A 12,002-nucleotide genomic window follows, 5' to 3' on the forward strand; every position below is an offset into this window, starting at 1 on the left:
GAGAGATGGATAGAGCGAGCCCAAGGTGGAAAGTCTCCTTGTCACCTAATCTTGGAAGAGGCACCCCATCACTTTTGCCGCATTCTGTTCACTAGGAGGAAGTTGTGATGTCCAGCCCACATCCAAGATGGGGGCAACGCCAGGCTGTGACTACTGGGGCATCACCGGGGACCAGCTTAGAGACCGCCTGACTCACTGGAGGTGGGATCAGGGAAAGATGCCATCATAACTTTGTATTTGTTTATTTACTTGGTCGCACTGGTCTTACCTGCAGCATGTGAGATGTCATTCCCTGACCAGGGATTGAACCCAGGCCCCCTGCATTAGAAGCATGGAGTCTTAGCCACATAACTTTTATAGCGTGAAAAGAGCCCAAACTCAGTGACCCTGGCTCAAGGGCTGGCTCCTCAGTGTAGCCTTAGGCTGTCTGCCACTTTGCTACTTACAGCTCCGGTTTCCTCCTCTACCAGATGAGATAACATTCCAGCCCCACTGACCTCACAAGTTGTGTTGTGGATCAAAAGATACACAGTCTTATGAATATACTTAAGAAAGCCTCCAAATATTACACACCAGTTGGTGTGACGATGGCATTATTATATTACTAAAGGGAGTCTTCGGTCAGCAGTGGCAAAAATCTACCCATAAAAAAATCCATCTATCAGGGACTTCCCTGGTGGTCCAGTGGCTAAGACTCCACACTCCCAATGTAGGGGCCCGGGTTTGATCCCCGGTTGAAGAACTAGATCCCACATACTCCGACTAAGGCCCAGCAAAACCAAATAAAAATAATAAATATATATGTTTTTAAACTCCACCCATAAGAAAATCCACTCACAGGAGTGCACCTTGGGGTACATTTACATAGGGCACAATATCATTCACTTGAAGTCATCCTTCCCACCTTGACTGAGTCCTCAGTTGGCCTAGGCTAGGCAGCATGCATTTATTTATTCATTCATTCATTCATTCATTCATAGAGGCCCTCATGTTCAATGCCCTTCACCAGCTCCCTAATATGAATAATTCTGTGATGCAGACATTAGTAACCCCACAGACCCCCTAGAAGAAACAGGAGCTATTCTGAATCTTGAGGGCAAAGCTCAGGCCCCGCATTTAGTAGGAGCCCTGAAAACTTGTCTGCTGAGTGAATCTTGCTGAAAGAGCCCCAGTAAGTGTAAAGAGAGGGGTTTGACCACAGTCCCAGTACTTCGAGGCTGTGTGACCAGAGGCAAGTTCCTGTCCCTCTCTGAACTTCAGGTCTCTCACCTACACAGTAGAGATCAGAGCTTGCAAACTACTGGGTTAGAGGCCCCAGCTAGGGTGTAAATATGTTGTTTAGGGCTTAATCAGGGTTTAATTTTATTTTAAAATGAGCTGCCAATATTTAAGAGTTGGGATATTTCCACAAAACCCAAAGTTTTCAGTTTTTATTGAAAAATGAAATCTGACTACACTGAACCCATTGTATACATACAGCAATTGACCGGCTGGGGCAGGAGCTGCCCTTTACCTGTGCTGTTTGGACACTGTGCCTCCTCCACTTTCTCCCTGTAGCCTTGTCCAGCATGCTTCACCCTGAGGTGTCACTGCCTGGCCCCGACAGGTATCTGAGCTTGCAACCCCAGATGTCAGCATGATCTAACTGCTCTTTGGCTCTGTGAGGCCTAAAGATGGCTTTACAGGATCGCTGAGTGATGAAAACCATTAACACCCTGGATAAAAAGCCACTAGGGCTGAGCAGAGAGAAACTGCTGTTTCTGAGGATGACACAGAGTCTATAAATAGCCTTAGAGCCAGGTGAGTGGTGACACCTGCCTCATCTCACCTGGGTGGGGACTGGGCATGTTTCAGTCCATGGCTCAGTTCAGGGACAGTCCCTGCCCCGACGCCAACTGAGGTCAGCACAGGAAGAAATGATTTCACAGCTGAGCCTGTGGAGCAGGTGGAATTTTCTCTGGCTCAGGCAAGAGGCAGTGATGACATTTGATTTTCCAAAGAGGACAGAAGGTGTAACACAGTGGGGATGAAGTATTGCACCATTCATGGTTTCCCAGTACTATTCAGCAATGTGAGACCTCAGCCTGGCCTTCAGGATTCTCTGTGACCGTCATGCCTCATCCCCTGCCAGGCTTTCAACTCATGGTTAATACTGGAGCCTTTCCTTGAAGGTGGCCTGACCTCTCCCAGTTCTGGGCTGGCCTTGGCTCACTCCTCCTCTGGAATCTCCTCTCTTCATCTTTTTGTCTCTGTCCCTCAAATGCAGTTGTCTCCAGACTGACCCCCCAGACAGAATCCATCTTCCTTGTCCCCTGAGCTCCACAGCCCCCTGGCTAACTCCTTAGTTTCTCTCTTGCTGTGTAATCTGTCCAAGGCTGGTCTCTCTTGCCCTCCCCACTCTGTCCCAACTACCAGCTCCTTGATAATCATGACAAATGCAAACCCTGATTTTGGAATCAGACTCCTTCTAGCTCTATACTTGGGTAACTCCCCACCTAACAGTTCGGGCCTTGCTTCCCCATCTATGCAATGGAACTGCTTCTCAGGCTGCACTGAGGGCTAGGCAAGGGCTTTGGAAAGTAAAGCAGTTGCACAAATGAAGGCAGCTCTTCCCTGGTGCTGGGCTCTCATACTCCATTGCGACAGAGTCCCTCCAGGAGCCGGCTTGAGAGACAACAGGGCACTGAGAACACTTGGTTAGCTGAGAGTTATATGAGCGCAGGGCCTGGAACTGACATGTAAGGCGATTCTCCTCTTCTTCTTTCGCATCTGCAGTATGCACTGATAAAGGGAAGGATGTGGGAGATGTGCTGAGGGCCCACACAGGGCAGGGAGCAAGCCAGCTTCCTAAGCAAGCCTGTTCTACTTCAAAGTACAATCACAAAAAAGGAGAAACTATTCCTCAGGACAGTGTGAGGCCCTGTCCTGGACTGGGACCTGGGGAGCATCGGGGCTCCAGGATGCAGCTGGAGTATCACTGAGTGACCAGGCTCCTCCTGGGCCAGAAATAGAGAAAAGGACTGTGGATTTCCAAAAGGGTCAAGCCAGCATTCCCATGCAGCTAGGACCCTCTGCTCTGCCCTCATGAATTGCCTCAGGGCAACATTTTGCTGCCTGACCTCTTCCCAGGAGTCAATTCATGGCCTGGAGCAGGTCAGTCTAGAGTTTAAGCTCATCTGACTTCAAGGGCCAAATCCCACCCTCTTCTCTGGCCACTCAGACCCCTGAGCCCCTGCAGCTGAGGCCCACCACTGTCTGAGCAAAGACCATCTATGCTCTGTCCCTCACTGATGCTCACGGCACAGCATTTAATAGCTGACTGAAACCCGTACTCTTGTTCCTTTTATTCGTGGAACAGACCTGGAAAACAAGCAGGGGAGAGATTAGAATCACACCTAGTCTGCAGAGTGGTCTGGGAGGGCTGGCACTGGCTGGCGGGGGGCGTCAGGGTTCGCCTCCTCTCTCCGAGCCTCGGTCATACATCTGGAGAATTGCAGGTGTTGGCTCAGATGCTCTCTCAAGCCCCCTGCCTGCCATTCATTTCCTGTGGGCCTCCCATGCCCATAGGCTGCTGTGAAGCCCACCTCAGCATGTGGGGTAGATTCCCCCTCAACTGCGGTTCCTCACCCTCAGTTCCCCTTCTCCTCCTGTCTTGCCTTCTTGCTTTTGCTTGGACGGGCCCCTGGGCTATGGTACCTGCAGGTGCAGTTTTGGGGTGAGTGGGGGCAGGAGGGGAGCTAGCAGCCATCTGTCCTGCTTGCTGGCATTCAGGACTATCAGTTTGTGGGGTCAGGGAGGGGGAGTCAGACCCAGTCCTGGTGGAGGGCTGGAGGTCTGGTGAGAGCATGACAGGCCCAGGCTGAGTCTGGAAGAGGGACTGGTTTCTAGAAGCATCTGGAGACAAGCCCAGGCTTGGACAAGGAGGCCTGTATTCACAATGGGAGGTGTCTGCCTGTCTCCTCCTGTCACCTCTCATTCTAATCCCGCCTCTCGCCTCCAGCTTTCTTTGACTGACTCTCAGTTGCCACAGTTTCTCTTGGTCTGTCTGTCCATTTGCAGGGCCTGTGGGGCAAGGGACAGTGTATGCAAAAGCCTTCAAGGCAGACTTCTGTTATATTCAAAGAAAAACACATGGAGGCTCCTATTTTGGAGTTAACCACGTTTTATCATTTACCCCTTCTTTTCATCTATTGGGACCCTCACAAAATAGAACCGGCCTCCCTTGGCGAAGTCGCATCTGTCCCTCAGATCTCCAGCCATGGTTGGGGTGTGTTCAGAAGACTTCACGCCCCACCGCCCACCAGCCGGGGTGCGCTGCCAGCTGGGACCAGCAGGGGGAGCCCGCGAACAGGTTGGAGGAGGCGGGAAGGAGGCGGGGCCGCGGGGCCTACTGGGCCAATAAAGGCGGCGGTGCGCGGCAGCTGCTGACTCTGCCCACTGGGCACTAGCGACCCTCCCTTCCGTCCTCTCCGTTCGCCGGTAGATCTCTAGCTCGGACCCGCGCGCCCATGATGCTGGCGCTCCGCTGCGGCCCCCGCCTGCTCGGCCTGCTCTCGGGCCCGCGCTCAGCGCACCTGCGCCTCCCCGCGGTCCGCGCTTGCAGCAGCGGCAGCGGCTCCCGCGGCCCGTCCTCTTCCTCCGGGAACCCGCTCGTGTACCTGGACGTGGGCGCTGACGGGCAGCCGCTCGGCCGCGTGGTGCTGGAGGTGAGACCACCGGACCGGACCGCGCTGGACTGGGCCTGGGGGACGGTCCCGGAAGAGCCTTGGACCCCAGGCCGGCGCTGTGCCTGGCTCTCTGGGTGACCTTGCTTCCTGCCCCCCGGGCTCTGGGCCTCAGTTTCCCCATCTCTTAAGAAGGGGCATCGGACTGGTCTCTCCAGCCCTCCCCTTCGGATCTTTGGACTAGTGGGAGCGGGAGGGAAGGCGCGTGTGGAGGAGAAAGCTCAAGGTCAGATAGTAGGCTAGGAGGGTCCGACCCGCTGGCCGGCCGCGGAGGGGCTCCGGGACTTCACCGGGTGGGCGCCTAGGCCCGAGTTTCGAGGTGGGTGTCAGGGGGCTCGGGGGTCGGGGCGGCGGGCCGGCGGGGAGCTCACGTGGTGGCCCTTGCAGAAGGCGGAGCCGGCCCCAGCCCCGCCCCCCGCTATCGGGCAGTCAGAACAGCTAGGCGGTTTGGGGCCGCCTCCTCTCCCAGCAGTTCGGGCCAGCCTGGCCGCAGGTTCCAGCCACCAGACAGACCTGGCGTAGACCTTTTGGGGTCAGGGCACTGTGCTCAGAGCTCTTCGTCCCAACTCTAACCTCAGCCACGCTCCCAAGGAGACACTCAGTGCCTGCCCCAGCTCTTTGGGCCTTTTTGAAAAACAAAGCAAGAAACCTACACAGTCCAGAAAGTAACAGAGGGGAAGCTTGGGTGTAGCCTTCAAGTCCATTTTGAACAAAGGGGTCTCAGTTAAACCTCGCTTCCTCTTTTGGAAAACGGAGAGCACCGGTTTATTTTATAAGTTCCGCACCAGGGTGCCTCTTGCAACTGGGAGGCAAGAGGCAGGCTTGGATGGGGCTCCAGCCTTCTCTTTCCCCCACCCTCCTGCCTCTCTCTGAGCCTCAGTTTCCCACCTGCCCACTGGGGAGCTTGGACTGGCTCCCCCTGGAGGCCACCCTCTCCAGGTCCTGGGTCTCTGATGCTTTGGGCCCAGCTGAAGCAGCTCTGCCAGTTCTGCCCCCAGAAGAAGGCCAGGGTAGTGTTGTCATCTCTTCTGACAGATTGAGAAATCGAGGCTGCCCCTCCCAACCTGCAGTTCAGGAAGCAGCTGGCAGAAATGATTGCTTAGGTGGCCTCCCACGGAGGATTGTGAATGACGGGAATGGTGCTTTCCCTGGCTCCTGGGCCGTGTAGGGGGTTGGGTCCTTCCTTCACCTGCCTCTGGACTGAACCTGTCTGCCCTCTCCTTTCCCGCAGCTGAAGGCCGATGTCGTCCCAAAGACAGCAGGTGAGACGGGGACTGGGGCCTTCTGAGTCTGGGCCACATGGAAGAGAGAGGCGCCTGGTGAGGTGGGGGGTGTTGAAAGGAGTCAGGGCAGGAGACCTATGGCCAGATGGGAGTACACCATCACATGTGGCTCAGCTGCTGGGGACCTTGGAGCAGCCTCTGACCCTCTCTGAGCCTGCTGGTGGAGGGTGGACCTACTTGGACTCACTGCCCCACTGACCCAGTGCTACTCCTGCCACAGTGCTCAGATGCTGAGGTCAGGGCACAGAATGACTGGTCCCAGGTCACACAGTCAGCAGAGACCCCGGGGGCATGTCCTGGGGGGGTGGGTGGGTAGAGAGGGCACTGGCTGGAACCAGCTGTGGCCCCTGCACTGAGGCCTGGCCCTGCTGACCTGCTTTTTTCCTTCACCCCACCAGAGAACTTCAGAGCCCTGTGCACCGGGGAGAAGGGCTTTGGATACAAAGGGTCTACCTTCCACAGAGTGATTCCATCCTTTATGTGCCAGGTATGGTGGGCCTCTTGCTGCCTCGACTTCTTCTTCTGTAAGTGGCATAGTGATGGGGCCACCTTGGAGAATGTCACGGGGATTAGCCAGTGTGATCGTGCCTGGAAAGTACTGGATAGAGGGCAACCACAGTCATTTGCTCAGCCTGTCCTCTCCTTCTGAAAGTCTGGACCTTGTCCTGGTGGCCATAGTGTCTTCCCTGTCCCAGGAGCTAAGCAACAGGACAAGCGGCAGGACAGCCCTGCCTGGCAGGGCCAGGAGAGTGGAGCAGCGGAGGGAGAATGGCATCGGGGTGTAGATGTGCTGGAGGCTTTGGAGTAACAGCGTATTCAGTCTCTGCCCACAGCCCCCAGTGTGTCCCACCGAGCACTCGGCATAGGAGATAAGGAGGAAGGGGAGGAGGAGGGAGGCCAGGCACAGACAAGAACACACAGGTCCAGACTTGGAGCCTCTCTCCAGCGAAGGGCATCTTTCTCGGTTAAATGCGTTTGCTCTTTAGTCATGTGTTTGGCCTCTTTTCAGAAGCATTAGCTTTGCTGTGTTAGAAGTTTTGTGGGTAGGTGTGGCAGGCAAGAATTTCTGCCGGTGCCAGGGCCTGAGCCATGCTAAGGGTTGTCCTGTGTTAGGTCAGACCCTGCTAAGACAGGGGTTCATGTCTGAGGCCAGCAGGCCTAGAGGCAGGAGCATGGCTGTCATGACCTCTTTGAAGTCCTCTCAGCCCAGATTTCTGCCCCCAAGCTCCCCCTATCCTGACCTGATGGCTGTCATCACATTATGGTGAGTGGCACGGGTTGGGGCTGAGCCTGCTGACATGTTGAACGTGAGGAATGCAGCGATTGGCGGGGTTGTGGCTGTGGGACAGGCCTGGCCACAGCCCGTGGCTCTCAGCTGCAGAGGCCCCCAGCTCTGCCTGAGGTTGTAGACTGAGCAGGAGCCGAAGCGGATGTCCAAGCCGGGCTAGGGTCTTCCTCTCACCACAGCAGGCAAGGGCAGGGACTCCAAGCTGGCGGGCTCTTGGAAGCATGGGATGGTGGCACCAGGAGGTCCGGTTCTCTCTGAGGACACCTTTTGACATTCGTGGATGCTTCAGCAGGACTGGTCAGGTCGCCCCTCTCACCTGAGGACGTCATCTCAGGAAAACAGCAATATGATGGGGGCTGGGGGCTGGGGTTGGCAGACCTTGGGCTCTTCTGTCTGCGGTTCCTTGTGGAAGCCTTGGGCAAACCGTGAGAAAGACCGCCAGCCCTGAGTGGACTTTGTTCTGGGCTGGGTGAAGGGGAGATGCTGGGACAGGAAGGGGGCTCAGCAGAGGGACCTGGCTCTGTGCCAGCTGCCGCCGCTCCCCACAGACCACACTGGGGAGCAGGGACTCCTGGCTTCTTCCTTGTTTACCCTCCAAGAGTTGTGGGTAGAAAATTCTAGGTCACTTAAGAAGCAGCTCGAAATGGCCAAGAATTTTTAAGGATCATTTAAAATCTCACTCAGACAAAAATGAATCATTCGGGAACCAGGGTAGTTATTGGGGCAGAAAGTACTAAACCTTTATTTTGTTATTGTTTATGCTCCTTAGCATTATATTAGCCCTTCTATCATTGGGTGTTTTCTGACCCCTTTGCCTGAGGGCTCCCAGGGTGGGCCCTGGGTGGGCTGGGGGCTGTGTCCCAGCATGGGAGCAGCACCCCTCTGCCGGCTCTGGTGGCGACACTCAGCCAGCGCTCCGTGTTCACAGGCCGGTGACTTCACCAACCACAATGGCACGGGGGGAAAGTCCATCTATGGAAGCCGCTTTCCTGATGAGAACTTCAAACTGAAGCATGAGGGGCCGGGTGAGTAAGGTTGCCAGTCCGCACCTGGGCAGTGTACCCTGAGCTGTGAGCCTGCTGCTGCCACCCCAGCAGGCCTGGAGACTGCAGCCTAATGGCTCCATATCTAGGGACACACCTTCCTTCCTTAAGTGTGATGGGTGAACTTGTTGGATTGTCCCAGAGGCTTTTTCATCCTGAGCTCTCAGTTTCAAAAACAGACCTTTCTTTGACAACCTGCAGGAGAGAGCCATTAAGCAAAGCCCTAGCATTGTGTTACCTTTAGGACCCAAGGTGCGATGTGGGAAAAGCTAGAGTTCAGAGCTGGAGGTCCTGCCCCTGCTCTACCACTGAGAGCTTCCAGGAGGCCCTTCCCTCCTGTGTTGTCAAGGCAGACAGGCCCTGGGTAGCTGTGCTCTGGGCTTGGCTCTCCTCTTCTAAGCCCCAAGTATCTTCAGCCTCACGCATCCTTCCTGTGGCTTACGTCATCCATTCTTGAACAACTCCCAGGTGAGATGCCTCCTGGGGCAGCCTGATCATCCTGCTTGTTTTTGCAGGTGTCCTGTCCATGGCCAACGCGGGCCCCAACACCAATGGCTCCCAGTTCTTCATTTGTACCACAAAGACAGACTGGTGAGTGACTGGCTGCTGGTCCAGGCCCTCTGGGAAGTAGGGCTGGCCTTGAGCTGGAAAGGGAGGGTAGTTTGAGGCCAAATTTTCTGCTCTGGGGCAGTTGCCCTCACCCGGCTGAGTGTGTAAGAGGAGAAAGTCCCCGAAAGGACTGAGGAAGAATTTGGGTTATTTTGCAACTCTGTCTTTTATCAGGCTTCCCATTGTTGCTGGAATTTCTCAGTGTTCTGAGCATGCACGTGCACGCACACACACGTACACACAGGAAAGAATTCTTTTACCAAATACACTGGGGAAATGCTGCAGAACTTACCAGACCTCAGGATGGCCTGTGGCAGAAGCCTGCTCACTTGGTTTAACCTGCCATTTTCCAGCTTATTTGATCTTGGGCTGCACCTTGGAAAATGCTGCAGTAGAAAGCATTTGGATATCACACCGGATTTCTCATCAGGCATTAGTACCAGCCTGTGGCAGCCACCAGCCCCCCTGGAACCCTCTTTTCCATTGCCCTTGTATTTTAGGGATGTCTTCCCGGGTCAGTTTTCCCACTACATAATCAGTTTTCTCTGCCCAGATTTCCCTGTGTCCTCACCCTGAGGCATCTCAGCAGGGTGAGGGGACAACAGCTGGCCTGGAGCTAAGACTTAATAAAGCCCATTTCCAAGGACTTTAGGGAGACCCAGGTGGTGGTGGATACTAGTGGTCTGTAGCCTCTGAGTCAGGAGGGACCCAGATGTCGGAGTGGTCAGGTTGTTGCTGGCCCTGCCTGCCCTCCGTCTGTGAAACCCCTGGTGGATCCTGAAGTGTAACAGGTCTTGGTTGGTGGTCCTGAAGTGAGCTGCCTTTTAGGTTCTCGGGACTCTCTCAGAGTTGCTTGGGACTTGTGTAGGTTCACCATACGTATCATCTTGGCTCTCACTTCAGAGTTCCTGACTGTTAAGATGCTTCCTTAAGGGCTTTCCCTGGTGCTCCAGTGGTTGAGTCCACCTTCTGATACAGGGGGTACAGGTTTGATCCCTGGTCAGGGAGCGCATATCCGACATGCCTCGTATCAAAAAAAAAAATACCCCAAAAACCCAAAACATAAATAAACCCCAGAAACAATATTGTAACAAATTCAATAAAGACTTTAAAAATGGCCCACATCAAAAAAAAAAAAAAAAAAACAACTTAAAAAAAAATGATTCCATTTACACAGACTTATTTCTTCAGAGTAGTTCAATATTCCATCATCTCCCTGTGCAGGATGAGAATAATTCACTCTTTGTAGGTGAGGTTCCCAGGATTCGGGTTGAGTGGCCCCGGCCAAGGTCACACAGCAGGTGAGGCAGAACAGCCTGGGAGGGAGCCATCCTCTGGTGTGTGCTGGGGGACTCAGCAAGGCTCCACATGGGACCTGTGAGAGGTCGGGCCAGCTTTTCGGTCTGAGTTCCTTTCAGAACTGCTGTTTTCGGTAAACAGTTCCATGACCGCGGGACCGTGACCCCGGGTGACGTTGCAGCACTCTCGCTTCTGCTTACCTGGCTCACCTCTCCTCCCAGGCTGGATGGCAGGCATGTTGTGTTTGGCCATGTGAAAGAGGGCATGGACGTCGTGAAGAAAATAGAATCTTTCGGCTCCAAGAGTGGGAAGACATCCAAGAAGATCGTCATCACAGACTGCGGCCAGTTGAGCTGACCCTGTATGCTTCCAGGAGGCCTCTCAGGCATGTCAGACCCCACAGGACCCACCGGGCAGCTTCCCCAGCGCCCTCCCTTCCCCAGCGCCCCGTTTCTGGACTCCCATTGTAGACACAGGGTCACCGCTCCTCGTAGGCATCGCCTGTGACTGCCTGGCTCAAGTTCACCCGTGCCTCGGGCGCACATGATGGGTTAGCTTTGAAGGCAGTTTCTGCCTCTTCTTTGGCCACAGGGGAAAACCAGTTTCTATAAAGGGCTGTCATATCTGTTTAATATTGTCTTTCTGATCGGAATAGTTTCACAAGACTCCCTGGAGCTGAAGCTGTGACACTAACTACTCCAGGCTGTGGTGTGACCTGAGTTGGTGGCACAGGCCACAGACCTACAGAGCTCGGCCTTTGGAGCACATCCAGGCCTTTGTGACGGTCCCACAGCCGAGGCCTTTAATCCCAGCCACTGTGAATCCCGTTGGTTTGCTGCTCTTGTATTTGGGGAGAGCCCGTGGGGGTGGAAGCAGCTGAACCGGGGGACAGACCCACTGCAAGCTGTGCCTTGTCAATGTGAATTCCCAAATTGAAAATAGAAATAACCTCTAAGTGCTATGTGCTCTGGAAGGAAGTCAAAGTATATTTTCCTGGTGGTCTTTGATTTGTTTTTCCTATGTGTTTAATAAATTAATCTATTGACTATGTACGCAATATACTTTTGGAAAATTTCTTTATGTTCACCTTAAATGTGAAAATAAATCCTATTTTCTGTAAAAAATGGGTGTCCTTGCCTTGAGCGAGCACTGTCTATAACAAGTGTTTGGAGCCAGCGTTTATTGTTAACTGCTGTTCCTCTGTGTTCTGAGGAGGGCCTTCACATGGACTTGCAGTCCACCAGCTACCTCTGAGGGTATTCTTGTCATGCTGTTCAAGAGAAGGGGAAAAGGCTCAGACAAACTCTCAGCATCCACAGCCCACCCGAGAGCCCTGGCGTGCCTCTGGGTGACTGAGCCTCAGTTTTGCTCAGCAGAGTAACGGGATAACAGTGCCCAGCTCACAGGGTGGTGAAGGTTGGACGTGATCTGTGTCAAGTACACAACACGGGCCTTGGCATGTGGTCTGGGGGGACAAGGGCAGCCTTTCTGGTGTGTCTGGGTCTTAGAAAAGAAGGAGCTGTGATTATGTCAGACTAGATGTGGACTTTACTTCCCTCTGTGCCATTTAAATTTGGAGTTAAATTACAGGTATTCCTAAATTCACAGGGAGGGCAGATTGAGGGGTGGGAGGAGAGTAAGAACTTCCTTAAACAGCCAGGGGAGGACAGTCTGAATAATAGAAGAATCACAAAATGATTAGCATTGCCTCACCTTGGAGTTCCCCAAGTGTGATGGTATGTGGTCCCAGATCCTT

The 12,002-nt window shown here is 53.9% G+C and overlaps 1 protein-coding gene across 2 annotated transcripts; it reads left to right on the plus strand.

The window, feature by feature from the left end:
• Positions 1-4,409: 4,409 nt before the first annotated feature.
• On the plus strand, positions 4,410-11,379 carry PPIF (peptidylprolyl isomerase F). 2 transcript variants are annotated; one of them, XM_065919890.1, is made up of 6 exons: positions 4,410-4,706; positions 5,956-5,986; positions 6,406-6,494; positions 8,224-8,320; positions 8,854-8,929; positions 10,388-10,515. In XM_065919890.1, the coding sequence occupies exons 1-6, from the start codon at positions 4,509-4,511 to the stop codon at positions 10,407-10,409; spliced, it is 513 nt and encodes a 170-aa protein (XP_065775962.1). In that variant the 5' UTR covers positions 4,410-4,508; the 3' UTR covers positions 10,410-10,515. The 2 variants fall into 2 exon arrangements, with proteins under 2 accessions (XP_065775962.1, XP_065775961.1); XM_065919889.1 differs by having other exon boundaries at positions 4,412-4,706; positions 10,468-11,379.
• Positions 11,380-12,002: the final 623 nt, after the last annotated feature.

The sequence above is a fragment of the Muntiacus reevesi genome, chromosome 2 (assembly GCF_963930625.1).
Source record: "Muntiacus reevesi chromosome 2, mMunRee1.1, whole genome shotgun sequence".
Classification (NCBI taxonomy): domain Eukaryota; kingdom Metazoa; phylum Chordata; class Mammalia; order Artiodactyla; family Cervidae; genus Muntiacus; species Muntiacus reevesi.

Excerpts from the sequence above, each read along its gene's own strand:
- PPIF (XM_065919889.1), top strand. The coding sequence starts at position 4,509 with ATGATGCTGGCGCTCCGCTGCGGCCCCCGCCTGCTCGGCCTGCTCTCG. Across the intron at positions 4,707-5,955 it reads TCGGCCGCGTGGTGCTGGAG|CTGAAGGCCGATGTCGTCCC; the intron begins GTGAGACCACCG and ends CCTTTCCCGCAG. Across the intron at positions 5,987-6,405 it reads TGTCGTCCCAAAGACAGCAG|AGAACTTCAGAGCCCTGTGC; the intron begins GTGAGACGGGGA and ends TCACCCCACCAG.